The sequence below is a fragment of the Pseudopipra pipra genome, chromosome 17 (genome assembly GCF_036250125.1).
Source record: "Pseudopipra pipra isolate bDixPip1 chromosome 17, bDixPip1.hap1, whole genome shotgun sequence".
Classification (NCBI taxonomy): domain Eukaryota; kingdom Metazoa; phylum Chordata; class Aves; order Passeriformes; family Pipridae; genus Pseudopipra; species Pseudopipra pipra.
The window spans coordinates 14,461,266-14,474,259 of record NC_087565.1 but is presented as its reverse complement, the minus strand read 5'-3'; the positions used below and the strand labels follow the sequence as shown (position 1 = coordinate 14,474,259).

Genomic DNA, 12,994 nt, shown 5'->3' with positions numbered 1-12,994 from the left:
CCTCCTTCTGCAATGACCTCAGCGTCTGCAGAGTTGTTCACATTCTCGCTCCGTGTTCTCGTGTTGCAATTTTTCCTCTGCACAGTAACCTTCTTTCTCTTCTTAAATATGTTACCCCAGAGGCATTACTGTCATTCCTGATGGGCTTGGCCTTGGCCAGCGGTGGGTCTGTCCTGGAGCCAGCTGGCATTGGCGACATGGGGGAAGTTTCTGGCAGCTTCTAACAGAAGCCACCCCTGTAGCCCCCCATGCTACCAAAACCTGGCCACAGAAAGCCAGTGCTGCAGGCATGGTGCCCCTTTGGGACACATCACCCCTCCAGCACTGGCAGCAGGTCATGGACAAGCCGCAGTTGCCTCCTCTCACAGCCAGACAAGTGAGCTGTGTCCCAGCCACCCTCTGGCACAGGGTCCAACTGCACTGCTGGTGGAAGCCCAGAACAAATCACAGGCATGTTCCAAGCCCAGCTGCTGCTCTGGCCATCGCTTCTTTAAGTGATCCAGGTATCAGGCCAAGGGGACTGCAGGAGTAAGCCTGAGTCTCAGAGCATGAGCTGAAGCACTTGGTTTGTGGGCTTTTCTGATTTGGCCAAAATCAGTTCATTTCAAAGCAAAGCTTTGGGGAACACTCAGAAATTGGGCAGCAGATGTACATAGGGAAGGGCTGTGTGAGGTTGTGATGCTCCTGGTCTTCCTTCTGCTCTCATTTGTCCTACAGGCTGCCCACCACCCTCTGCCAGCCAGACCTCGGGAACACCCAGTGATTTGGCCAGCACAGGTGATCTTAAACTACTGCTGTGACAGAGCAGCCCTTGCTGGCTTTGCCTGAAGTGCACCAGCTTTTCCCAGTGCTGACAGGACAGTGACCACCTTCAGAGCACCAGCTGGATCCAGGGCAGGAACTCATCCCCATGTGGCTGCAGCAGCACAGCCAGGCCTGTGCCACAGCCCCACTGCAGTGGGAATCAGCACCAGTCTGGAGCACCAACAGACTGCTCCCTGCAGCTCCTTGGAGCACAGATGGAGGAACAAGAGAATCCTCCAGCTCAGACATAAAAATGTCCCCATCAGGTCAGCCCAAGAGTCCAACTAACCCCATCTCCAGCAGCAGAGACCATGCAGGGGAGGATGCCTGTGTGGTCACATCCCACAGCCCACCTGCAGCACTCCCAGCTGCTGGAGGAGGGACATGAGCAGAACATCTTAGCTCCAACTGCCCAAAAACTTCTCTCATACCTTTATGACCCTGTAAGGCTCCTGAAGATCCTATGTAAAGCAGTATTTTCTTTCATCTGTTTAAACCCAGTCTCTTCCAAGCTTCATTGAGTGTCCCTTAGTAGCTGTCTGAGAGTTAAGAACAACAGAACAAGCCCACAGCATGGTTTCCAAGTGCTTGCTTCATGCTGATTCCAAAATCTTATTCATGGACACTGACATCCAGGCTGAAATATGCAGCTCCAGGCAGATGTAATCATGCTTCAGAAATTAAAAAAAAAATCCAGTGCACAAAAAGAACAACCATGGAGATTTTATTTATTACTATTAGAACAGAGAAGAGGCTACATTACTGATTGGTATTTACAAATCTGTTGGCAAAGAAAATAATATCCAGTGTCCTTTATTAGCCTATTTTACAGCCCTGGCAAGAAGCATTCATTTGTAATAGCAGCAAATGCCTATGGTTTGATTGACTGCTACAGCGAAGTGCAAGGAACAACGGGGGTCACCCACAGGGCCCGGCCCAGGGACAGGCTCTGCAGCCCCATGAGAAGGGCAAGGCCACACGGCCAGGGCAGGACAGACCTCGGGACAGTGGCACAGCTGGTAACCTCTGCTCATGTCTACACCTCTGGGGCAGAAGCTCCAGCCCTGGGGAACACACTGTCCAGCGCTGCAGGAGGGCCAGACAAGCCCCGTGGTGTCGGAGCGTGGGACCAGGGTGGGAAACACGCTGGCACATTTCGGGGCATGTTTGACAGAGCTAATCCTGACAAGGCAGCAGGATTTCCTGGCCCACAGGACCACAGAGGCATCTGGTAGATGGAGAGGAACCATGACCTTTGTTCAGCTGGGCACAAACTGAATTCCTGCTGTGGAGTTCATCCAAACTCATCCGAATACAGGCTCTGGGAACCCTCTCACACAGAGCCCCAGGCAAGCCAGCAGGCTTGGGGCACTCTGCATGTGGCACCTCTTGCCCACACTGGGTACCCATTCAGGCATCAGCCCTAAACCTCACTGTTGGCAGGGCTCGGCTCCCCACTGCAGTCTGGAGAGGATGATCCCAGGTCCCCACTGGAAAGGGAGAGGGATGCAGAAACACAAATGCAACCTTGGATACTCCTGGCAGCCTTAGCACTGCACCAGTAATCCCAAAACTCGGCTTTTTGTGGCAGACCAGCCTCCAGCAAGAAAAACACCTCAAAGGAAGAGTAACACTAGGATGCCACAGAATTAGGATCTGCTGTTTGGTAAGGAACATATAATAGCATCTGGAGGCTGCAGAGAGATCCATGTGCTGCTTCCAGAGGACAGTGTCTTTGCTGTGCCTCACCTCTGGTGGCACACAGAAAGCCACATGGGTTCAACAGCAGCTGTGAGAACGCTGAGCTGCTGCCTGATGCTACCTCCACTCAGGCTCCACCACATCTCAGCTGCTCAACCTGTCTCTTTCCTTCCCCTTCCCTTCCCAACCCCTCTGCAATGCCTGTGGGAATTCAGTGGGAAGAGCACAAGTGCCACAGCTGACTACAGGCAGTACCAGCATTTCACAACCACACAGCATTGCTGCTGCTCTCAGAGAACAGGAGCACTTCTGACTTTTGGGGTCTTCCCAGCTTTCTTCAGACCTGGGCTGAACCAGGAGGGGGACCAAACTGGTATTCAGTCCCCAGCAGAGCAGTCTGGGAAGGATGTGCTATCAGGAAGGGGGTGCTGGAGCCACAGATGCTGCTCTGAGCGTGGGCTCTGATGCTCTCAGTAAAGCTGGTGTCAGCTCATGCTGTCCTTAGCAAAAAGGAGCTGCAAGGCTGCTGGGGTCACCCCTGCAGGGGATATGGCCCTTGTGAGGAGGATGCCACAGCGGTTGTTTACCTGTCAGGTGCCCAGCCCTGTGGTGTGGGTGGGTGCTCAGCACAGCGCTGGTCCCACGTGCTGCTGCACACCTCTGCAGCTCTCTGAAGGTGAGGGGGATGCTGTGGATCTGGCCTGCCAGAGCTCCCAAGTAGAGAATGTCTGACCATCCAGCCCCCAGCAGCAGCAGCTCAAAGACCTCCTCTCCCTGGGCTGCAGTGTGCTTCCACTGACCACGACAGCCCGAGGGACTTTTATGCCTCAGCAAATCCCCTGCACCTCCACAGCCCTCCAGCCGACAGTCTGCAGAGGTGAACCAGGCTGCCCCCATAGCAGGAGGATTATCCCCAGTGAGGCAGCATCTCCCCCAGGACCAGCTCATGCCACAGCACAGGAGTGATGTCCTCCTACCTGAAGCCAACTGTGCCTCCAGAAGGGAAATGGAGAGTCTTGTTGCCCCATGTAGCAGTCCCTCACAGATATCACAGCCTTTTCACTGAGCAACCAGTCTTGTGGCTCCCAGGAGGAGGGTTGCCCCTCTCTGACACACACTGGAAGGCCAGGAACCGCTGACCCTGACCTGGCATGTCCAAGGACTTCCTGGTGCTGACAGAACCGAGCCTTCCAGGAATGTCCAGTCCTTGTGGTCGTATGCCGGGAGATGCTCAAGGGCTAACCCAGGGCGTGACAACAGCAAGGACAATGGAAGAAAACTACGTGGAGGGAAGAAGATTTAGGGTACCCAGCAACTCCCCAGAGCAATGTGTGGACCAGGGGCCAGCGGCTCAGACCAGCCCTTTGATGAAGCTCGTGTCCAAGTGCACGATGAGCATGCGGAGGAAGGACATTTCCTTGCGCGTGTTCTCGAAGATGACGCGGGGGTCGTCGGACTGGCAGCGCAGGCAGTTGGGGGCCATCACCATGGCCAGGTTATTCACATCCATTTTTGTTCTGCCCACGTTTGACGGCTGAGCAAAGATCTGCAGAGAGCAAGAAGACATTCAGCTGTAACAAGAGAAAAGGGCAACAAAGTCCAAACAGGCACGCGAAGGAGCAAGGAGAGCAGAGATGGGGCCTGCCTTAAGGACAGTGCCCCAACAGCCACGCATGCCCAGGGGGAGAGCACTGTGCTCTGACACAGCTGACAGCCTTGGCAGGCAGGGAACGGGCCCCGGGCTCTACAGCATCAGGAGCAGGGTTTATTGCTCCCGTAAGGGACAAGGCCAGCAGGGCTCCTCCACTGAAGCCCACCTTAAATACAGACAGGAGGTCCTAAAACCCTGCCAATGGCCCAGCATAGCTGCCCCAGACCCCTGGCCAGCAAGGCTGTGGGGGCTGCCTACCTGCAGGAAGTGAATGAGGTAACACAGCACCAGCCTGTTGAGCTCTGGCAAAAGCTGCACCACGGCCACGGCAGCATCGGGGTTCTCGTAGTTGCTGATACACTCTTTGTAGAACTGCTGGGGAATCACAGGCTCCTCCAGCTCCCGATACCAGAGCTTGAGGAGAGAGGCTGGGCAGAAAGAAGGTGCATTAGAACAGCTCTGGTCACTTCCTCACCCCCTTTGGGGGCAAACTTGGCAGTGAGACAGAGAGCAGAGATGGGATTTTGTGCTTGTGATGCTTCACCTTATTCAGACAGCCAAACTAGCCAGTTATTGGGAAACACTGGCTTCTACCTGCCTGCTCCTCCAGGAAGCAGCTCTGGGGCTGCCTAAAGGAGAGGACAATGAGACCTGAAGGACTCCCACTGCTCTGCCCAGCTTGCACAGCCTCACTGCACCAGAGCCAGAGGTTCTTCCCCATTCCCACTGTTTCCTCTATGGGCAGTGTTTGGAAAGGCAGTGAAAGGGCCCAACATGAAATCCCAGTCAGTACAGCCAGCCTGTGTACACAGCCCCAAGCAGCAGCACACCCCCTGCTCCTGCCCCTGCCCCTCCACAGCCATGGCCATGCCAGAACACTCCTGCCACACTGCTGTACCTGGGATGTTGGGGTCACTCAGACTGCTCGGGATCCTCCACTGATCCACCTGCAATTTCAATGCATTCACTTCATCTATGTCACCAGGTATCCTGCAAACAGAGACACAGCAAAGGTGCTTTTGAGAGCGAGCCGGGCAATGTGCTCGGTGTGGCAGCTGCCCAGGTGTGGCTCCCAGGCTGCTCCTGGGGCCTTGGGGAGAAGGGACCAGGCACCAGCAGCAGCTACAGCAGCAGTTCCTCAGAGAGAAGGGGGTGCCTGCTTTTACACACAGTCTTAAAGTCGGGGTAGAAGCAACACTTGTCTCCTTCCCACTAGGTCAGAATCAACTCTCGTTGTCCTCATGAGGGATTGCTGTCTGTTACCAGGCCTCTCTGCAGCATGTTCAGACCAAAGATGAGCAGCATCTCTGGCTAAATACACCAAGACATTAGAAATCCTTATAAGGCAAAGTTGAGCCTTTTGCTGCCTACCTTAAACCATGTTTAGCTACTGAAAAACTAATACAAATCTTAGATACAAATCAAAACCACACACAAAAAACCCCAAACAAATACCAAACTCCAAGCAGAATGCCCCGTGTTCACCACACAGATTCTGTGTCTCTCTCAACTCCTCCTGTCTTGTGCAACACCAGGGCTGATGTGCTGCACTGGATGAGGTGCTCTGCCGGGACCCCAGAGCTCCTCCCTCCCCTGAGCCGGCCACTGCTGCATCTGATGAGAACTCACTGCCTTGCCTTTGGGTGCCTGATGAGAACTCACTGCCTTGCCTTTGCCTTTTGCCTCTGTTAACACATGCAAACAGGCTAATGCTACTTCAAGAGGTGATTCCTGAACCTGGGGAAGGTTGGATTTTGTCCAATCCACAGCAAAGTGCTGTTCTCAGGGAAGAGGAAGCACGTGGAGGTCAATCTTGATTCCTTGGCTTTGAGGACTGACATGTGGGTGGCTCAAAAGTAACACAGTGCCCCAGAAGCTCACCTGAAAATCCCCTCCGTCTGTTCCCCTCCCAGGGCCAGGACCTGCTGTGACAGCTGTGTCTGCACCCAGGGCAGCTTGTTCCCTGGGTACATGTCCTGCTGGCGCAGCATGATCTCCTCCAGGGAGCTGCCGAAGAGCGACGGGGTCAGGATGGCGTTCCTGGCGTGCGTGATCTCCTCCACCGTGGGTTTGCGGAGGCCCTGAGGACAGAGAAGAGCTCAGAGCAGCTGTGGCACAGCCAGACACAGGGAATCAGGGACCTAGAGACGGGGAGTGACCAGGACAGAGAAGAATGCCCACACATGGTCACCTTGCCAGCCTCCTGGCAGCACGGTTCTCATTCTACAGCCTCCACTTCCTAACATCAAGAGTTGCTCTACTCATCAGGCCCAAGAGGAGCAGAGGAGACCACTTTGGAGAGTTCTGGGTGGTTCTGCAGGGATTCTGTTGCTGTGTTTCACAGAGTGAGGGGACTGCTCCACCTGCTGTGGGAGGCAGGATGGAGCCTGGCCTGCCTCTGGCCGCAGGGAGGTAGGAGAGGGTATCTGTGACCTGATGAGTGCCTGGCCAAGGGACAGCTGAAAAACAGCCCTTGGGAGAAGGGAATTCCAGGTATTTCCAACTCCAGCAAAAGCTTTGCTCTCAGAGTGCTAAAACTTTTTGAAAAGCAGGCGGTGGTACCTGTCCCTTCTGGCAGACACCAACACTTAAGAGGGGCTTTGAATCTCCGGTGGCAGCAGTTCGGAGGAGTGCAGAGCTGGCACAGGGGGACAGAGCTGGCAAAGGGGGTAGAGCTGGCACAGGGGGCAGAGCTGGCACAGGAGGACAGAGCTGGCACAGGGGGACAGAGCTGGCACAGGGGGCAGGCTGCCCAGCACGATGGCCTTTGGCAGTGACCCTGCAGCCAAGAGGGAGGCACAACAGGGGGAAGTTCCCACCAAGCCCTCGGGGGGGAAGCAGTGGCCAGGGCTGCAGTTGTATGCCCTGTGTGTCTGGAGGCTTCCTGTCCTGCCCCTGCCAGGACACCAGGAGCCTTCACCCCTCCCGAGATATTTCAGCTATTTGCTCGCTGTACACGAAGTCCAGATGGCAGGGAGGCCCCAGAGGGATTTGCAGAAATAAAAGATGACCAGATCTGGCTCAGGGACCTAGAACGGGCAGGCTGAGGCCACCTGCCAGCTTTCACAGCCACACAGAGAATCGTGCAGAGGGAAGGGAGGAGGATTTTCAGATAACACAGAGCACAGAGGCTCCCATTCACATCAGACATCTCTGCTGTGTGACTGTTTGAACTGGGAATGAATAACTCTGCAGTAAACCAGCTGGAAGACCCAGCCCATGCAAGCTCTCAGTGGCAAAGGGAGAATCTTCCCTCACCTGAAGAAACCAAGTGATGGGCGTCCTTTGCACAGACAGTTCCTCTTACCCCAGAGACAAGTACATGTTGGGTTTGTCTCTGTCCCCAAGGCCAGGGAGCACCCAGCCATGCAGCTGCCAGCATGGCAGGCACTGCCTGCCAGGAGGATGATGGGACCTGGGCACAGCCTTCTCCCAGACGTGCATGGGGAGATGCACCCTGAGCAAACCTCCCCCACTCGCTCTGTCTGCATCTCCCAGCACTGGGTCAGTGGTGACCTCCTGAGTCCTGGAGTGAGTGCTCAGGGACCCGGGCAGCAGAGTGCCCCGGGCAGCCCCCGGGCCCTGCTCACCTTTTTGCCTCCAGTGACGGCCACTTTCTGGAGTTTCCGGTAGCAGTACTTGGCATAGGTGCTAATGGGCAGACCTGGAGGGAAAGAGGAACGAGTGGTCAGCCCACAGCACCATGTACCCACCACCCCAGAGCCCTCCAGAGAGCTCCAGCACAGCAGCTCAGACTGGCACAAGCAGCCCTCTCCATGTGTGGCAGGGCAGGGCTGCTGGAACCTCGCACGGAGCGCCTCGAAGCCTCCCAGCCCCATGGAAGGCAGGGTCAGTGCCAGCTGGGGTTTGGGCCTCCTTGGTCAAGGAGCTCTGCCCCTCCCAGCCCCACTCCTGCAGATCTCCACCTCCCTCACAGGAGCCAGTCCTGACTCAGGGCACGGCTGCCCCTCAGCGTTCACAGCCTGGGCACACACACGCCTGAGTCCTGCCCGCTGGCACAGCCAGGGCAAGTGCCTCACAGACACAGGGCCAGGTAATTACATCCTCCCAGACCAAAGCCACAGAGCACACAGTCAGCCTTCTGCCAGGGGAGGTTATAAAGTGTTTTAAACCAATTGCTTATGATCCAAGAACTTCAGTTCCTTGGCTAGTGGGAGAGGAGCAGCAGAGAAAGCAGCCAGAGAGGCAGCACCACTACCTAGAGTGACCTCAGGACACAGGGAGAGGTGTGGGGAGATGGCAGGGTGTCAGCATCCCCAGGACATGCAGAAGGCTTCCTCATGCTCCTGCCTGCAGCCTCCTCGAACCCTTGTCCTGTGGGGCTCAGGGGTGCTCTGCGAGATGGGGAAAATGGGACACACTGGTGCCTGGGAACTGGTTCCCAGGTGCCTGGGAACTGCACCTCCAAAGCTGCTGTCCTCCACAAGAGTGCCTGCTCTGGCTGTGCTTGGTTCAGTGAACTCTGAGGGCGAGCGCAGGCAGGATTCACAGAGCTAATCCCCCCGTGACACCAAGAGAAATGTTTGCAATGACAGAGCACTGATTGCTGGGAGAGTTTTTCCAAAACCATTGGCCTTTTGTTCTTGTTCAAGTAAAACCCAAACTGCTTTGCTGAAAGCAGTGAATAGATCTGCCCTATTTGATTCCCTGCCAGGCCCAAAGCTTGCAGCAGAGTTCAAAATACTTGTGGCTTTGAAAATCTACATTCTGGTCAGATGCTGCGTGTTTCAGATCAGCCTTTCACACACCCTAAGGCTTAGGTAAGCTGGTTGGGAACTTGGAGGTCCTCAAAACCCCTCAATGCAGAAGGAGGACAAGCTCTTCCCAAGCAGAGCAACAATTCCCAAAGGTGAGAGATATGTTGTCCCTCATTCTCCTCTCAGCCATCAGACAAGCCACAGTCCTTGGCTCCTCATGATGAAACAAGCACCCCCTGCCTCCACCAATCTGCCTCACAGCGGGAGCAGCCTCTCCCCACTGCTGGAGCCACGCCAGAGGAGGTACAACAGCACTCCCATCTCCCACAGGCAACGGGAAGGAAAGCCAGCTTTAAGAATTTCTCTCTCAGGAATATCTAAAGCAAAATATTCACTGTAAGCAAAAATCTTACTAATCCCAGGCATGATTTACACTGGGAATGTCTAAGGACTAAAGCAAACAATCCCAATGAGCTGCTCTGTGGTGCTTCACCATCCCAGGTTACAGCTGCTGCTGTCGGATGTGAGACACACCCTGAAGCGAGGTGTCACCCTTTACAGAGGGGATGGGAAAAAGGCTGGACTCTGTCTCTGCATCCCAGCAATTATGCAGGAGGCAGCACATTCAAAACTAATAATAGGAAATGTTTTCTCACACTGTAATTAGACCATGAAACCCATAATCACCCCAAAAGCTTAACAAGGTTTGCAGAGGAACTGGTGTCTTGCAGAGCCTGATGCGTGGGCAGCAGACATGTTTGCTTGAAGCCTGTTTCATACTTTCCCAGGAAGCTCCCTGGTCCTGGGAACAGCCTAAAACATCCAGCACTTTCTGCAGCGAGGCCTCCTGCTCAACGTGACGACTGAGCTGCAGCCTCTGACCCAAAGGGGCCTGTTGAGGCCACACGTGAGGCCAACCAAGTGTGAGGCAACTGAGAAACAGACTTGCTGTGTGCGCGAGAGGCTGGAGGAGACACTGCCCACAGAGCTGAATGGCCAAGAAAGCAGCAGAGCCCTGAGGAACAGGTGAGCAGCACTGGCCCTGGTGAGCACAGAGGCCATGAGGCCTCCCTGCCCAGGGCAGGAGCCACCTGCCCCGGCACAGCGTTCCCGGCTCCGGGGCACGTGCAGGGTGGGGTGGACAGCGGAGACGGGGAGAGGCCAGGAGGCACACAGTGAGCTGCTGACAGGAACATGTGGGAGAGGAGCAGAACCTAGCCTCAGCTTTTCTAAACCAGCAACCTGCCCCAACCATCTGGTGCTTTTGGAATGCTCAGCCAGTGCCCAGCTCCTGGCACTGAGCTCATCACACACGGCCTGGTGTCCCAACACATGGGTCAGGTACCCCCCAACGCCCCAGCTCATGCCCCGTGGTGCAGGGCCAGGCAGCTTTGTCTGCACCACCTGGAAGGGGCTAATCCTGAAGGCAATTCCACTTCTGTGAGCACATCATGAATCTGAGAAATCAAAGATGATCTGTTATTTCGTGTGGTACCACAGTAGCCTCAGGAGCTCAGGAACAGAAAACTACTAACGGCCCACACAGTGAAAAACAGTTTTCAAGGGAAAATATTTTTCCATGTGCCAGCCTAAAAACACATGTGAAGAGCATCTTAAAGAATCTCTCCTTTTACAACAAGTTAAAATCCCAACACATGCAGGAACATACCTTCTGGAACAGACTAGAATGCTTTCCTGCCAAAAAAATGTCTTAAAAATGCATCCAACAGGACCTGCCTATGGGACATGTATTTTAGCACAGGAAGAAGCTGTTGTCTGGATATTTTTCTGATCTATCACGGCCTTCTGGACCTCAGCCAGAGGCAGGGTCTGAGACCAGGATCCTGTCTTACTGTGCTCTTTAGCACAGGGGGAGGTGCCCCCAAGCAGCTCAGCTGGGCTTGGCACCAGCAGTGCTGCTCTCCTGGCTGAGATCTGCCCAGGCACCCCCATTTTACAGCACTGTTTTAGCTGCTTTTCCTCACACCACCAGTGCCTCCTTCTGCATCCCAGCAATGCTCCTCCATCACCATTCCTTATGTGGGAAATGCCATATTCAGCAGCCCAAAGGGCCGGATGAGCCAGCAGCCTGCACCTGTCACCAGGATAAAAAACAGATACAGGATGTCTGAAAAATGAGTCTTCCCCTTCCAAAGTCTCCTGCCTAACAGCAGGTGGGCAATACCCTGAGGCAATGCTGCATCTGGACCATTAACCAGCAGCAGACAGACTTCCCTTCTTAGAATTTGTCCCATTTCTTCCTAAGCCTCTTTATGCTCCCAACCTGCACCACCCCCTGCTTTGCTGACCCGTCACGATTTCATTCTGTGCTTCAGGACAGTGTGCTCTGGACCCTGCTGCCCAACACCAAAACCAGGCAGCCTCCGGCTCTGCTGCTTCCAAAAACAGTGAGAAATTTTCTTCTTGCTTTCCCCAGGTGACCTAAAGTTTCTTTCAGCCCATCGACTTTCTCCCCTCTTCCCTCCTCCAGGTGACACCTCCTGTGTCACCTCCTGCCACACTCATGAGCCTCAGAGAGACCCTGGGCAGCACATGCAGGGTGGGCACAGCACAACACAGTTGAGGGCTGCTTTGTTCTCTGTCCCTTTCCTACAAGATCCTCTGTTTGGTCTCTGACCTCTTCCCAGCACTGTGCATGTGTTTCTGGAAATTCATATATGAGCTGCAAAATGTCCTTCCCTCCTCTGAAGGGTTCCAGCGGAGCCTGCTGCTGCATGTGCACTCAGGGACCTCTGCCCCACATAAAACCCTGCTTCTGGTGACACAATTTTCTCTGCTGCTTGATGGCTCTGTTACTCACCCTCACCAGATCCCTCTGCACCTTTCACTTCTACAGTCCTGAATAATTTTGTATCAACACTGAGTTGCCAGCTCATGATTTGTCTCCTTGTATAAACCCAAAGCCCAGCTTACATTCCTGCAGGATCAGCAGACAATCCTCCTTCTGAAAACACAGCATTTATTTCTACCTGTTATTCTTCTGCCTTTCAATGGGTTATTGATGCATGAAAAGATCTCACACCACCTTCATATTTCATTTACTAGCAGAAAATTACACTAGAAGATGAAGACTGCAGTGGTAAGTGTGGGAAACTTCAAAATTCTTTCTTTGGTTGTATGTCAGATGGTAAATGTTTACTCACCTAAGTGTTTATAAGCCTCTGCACTGAAGGGAGTGTGTGTGTGTGAAATCACTGCTTCAACTCCATGTTTCACTGAAAGATTTACATAGATGCCTGCTTATCTACTACTCAGTTCTGACTGAAGACAGTACATTTCATTTCCCTATGGATTTCTCTGCTAAATTGCTGCTACATCATCCATAAGCATCTTCACATTTCAGAGCCACTAATGAGCTTCTCACAACAGCCTTGCAGCTTCAGGGATCCCACCACCCCTCACACGTCTGGCAAATGGGGCTGGTGGAACAGAACCAGGTGTTCCAGGGAACAGCCTGACCTTTCCAGTCAGCAGCAGATAGAACCTGGCGTGGTCCTGCAGGATTCCCCCTTACTTCAGGTGCAACTCTGAGGTCAGGCCCCAGAAAAAGTCCTCAGAGTTCTCAGTCACCTGTGAAAAAGCTGCTTTGAGTGAGCTGCCAGCCCTGCTGCCTCCTCTGCTGAGCCCCTGCAGAGCAGCTCATCCATCCCAGCCACTGCCAGAGCAGCCTCCTGGGCCAGAGAGCACACAGGGCCCAGGGAAGGGCAGGAGGGAACAGCCTCAAGCTGTGCCGGGGGAGATTTAGACTGGATATAAGGGAAAACTTCCTCACTGCAAGGGTAATGAGGCACTGGAACAGGCTGCCCAGGGCAGGGGTACAATCTCCACCCCTGGAAGTGTTAAAAAACCACGTGGATGTGGCACTTGGGGACATGGTTAGTGGTGGCCTTGGCAGTGCTGGGGGAACAGTTGGACTCGATGACCTTAGAGGGCTTTTCCAACCTTAATGAATCTGTGATTCCATGAAAGGGAACAGTGTGTGTGACCTGTCACCAGAGCCCAGCTGAGCCCACACACGCACGGCTGACTCTCAAGTGCTTCATTCTGGAAACTTTATGAAGTAATCCTAGCATGCCTTTTGCATAACGTTTCATATACT

General features: G+C 54.1%; 1 protein-coding gene across 3 annotated transcripts in view; it reads right to left on the bottom strand.

Annotated features, from left to right (window-relative positions):
• Positions 1-1,511: 1,511 nt before the first annotated feature.
• LOC135423788 (rho GTPase-activating protein 39-like) overlaps positions 1,512-12,994 on the bottom strand; it is a 56,204-nt gene continuing 44,721 nt past the window's right edge. For all 3 annotated transcript variants that reach the window (XM_064674363.1, XM_064674365.1, XM_064674364.1), the window contains exons 6-10: positions 7,747-7,820; positions 6,038-6,237; positions 5,055-5,146; positions 4,415-4,584; positions 1,512-4,051 (exon numbers count right to left, since the gene is read on the bottom strand). In XM_064674363.1, the coding sequence (XP_064530433.1) occupies positions 3,857-4,051; positions 4,415-4,584; positions 5,055-5,146; positions 6,038-6,237; positions 7,747-7,820 (731 nt within the window). In that variant the 3' untranslated portion in view covers positions 1,512-3,856. The remainder of the gene's footprint in view (positions 4,052-4,414; positions 4,585-5,054; positions 5,147-6,037; positions 6,238-7,746; positions 7,821-12,994) is intronic.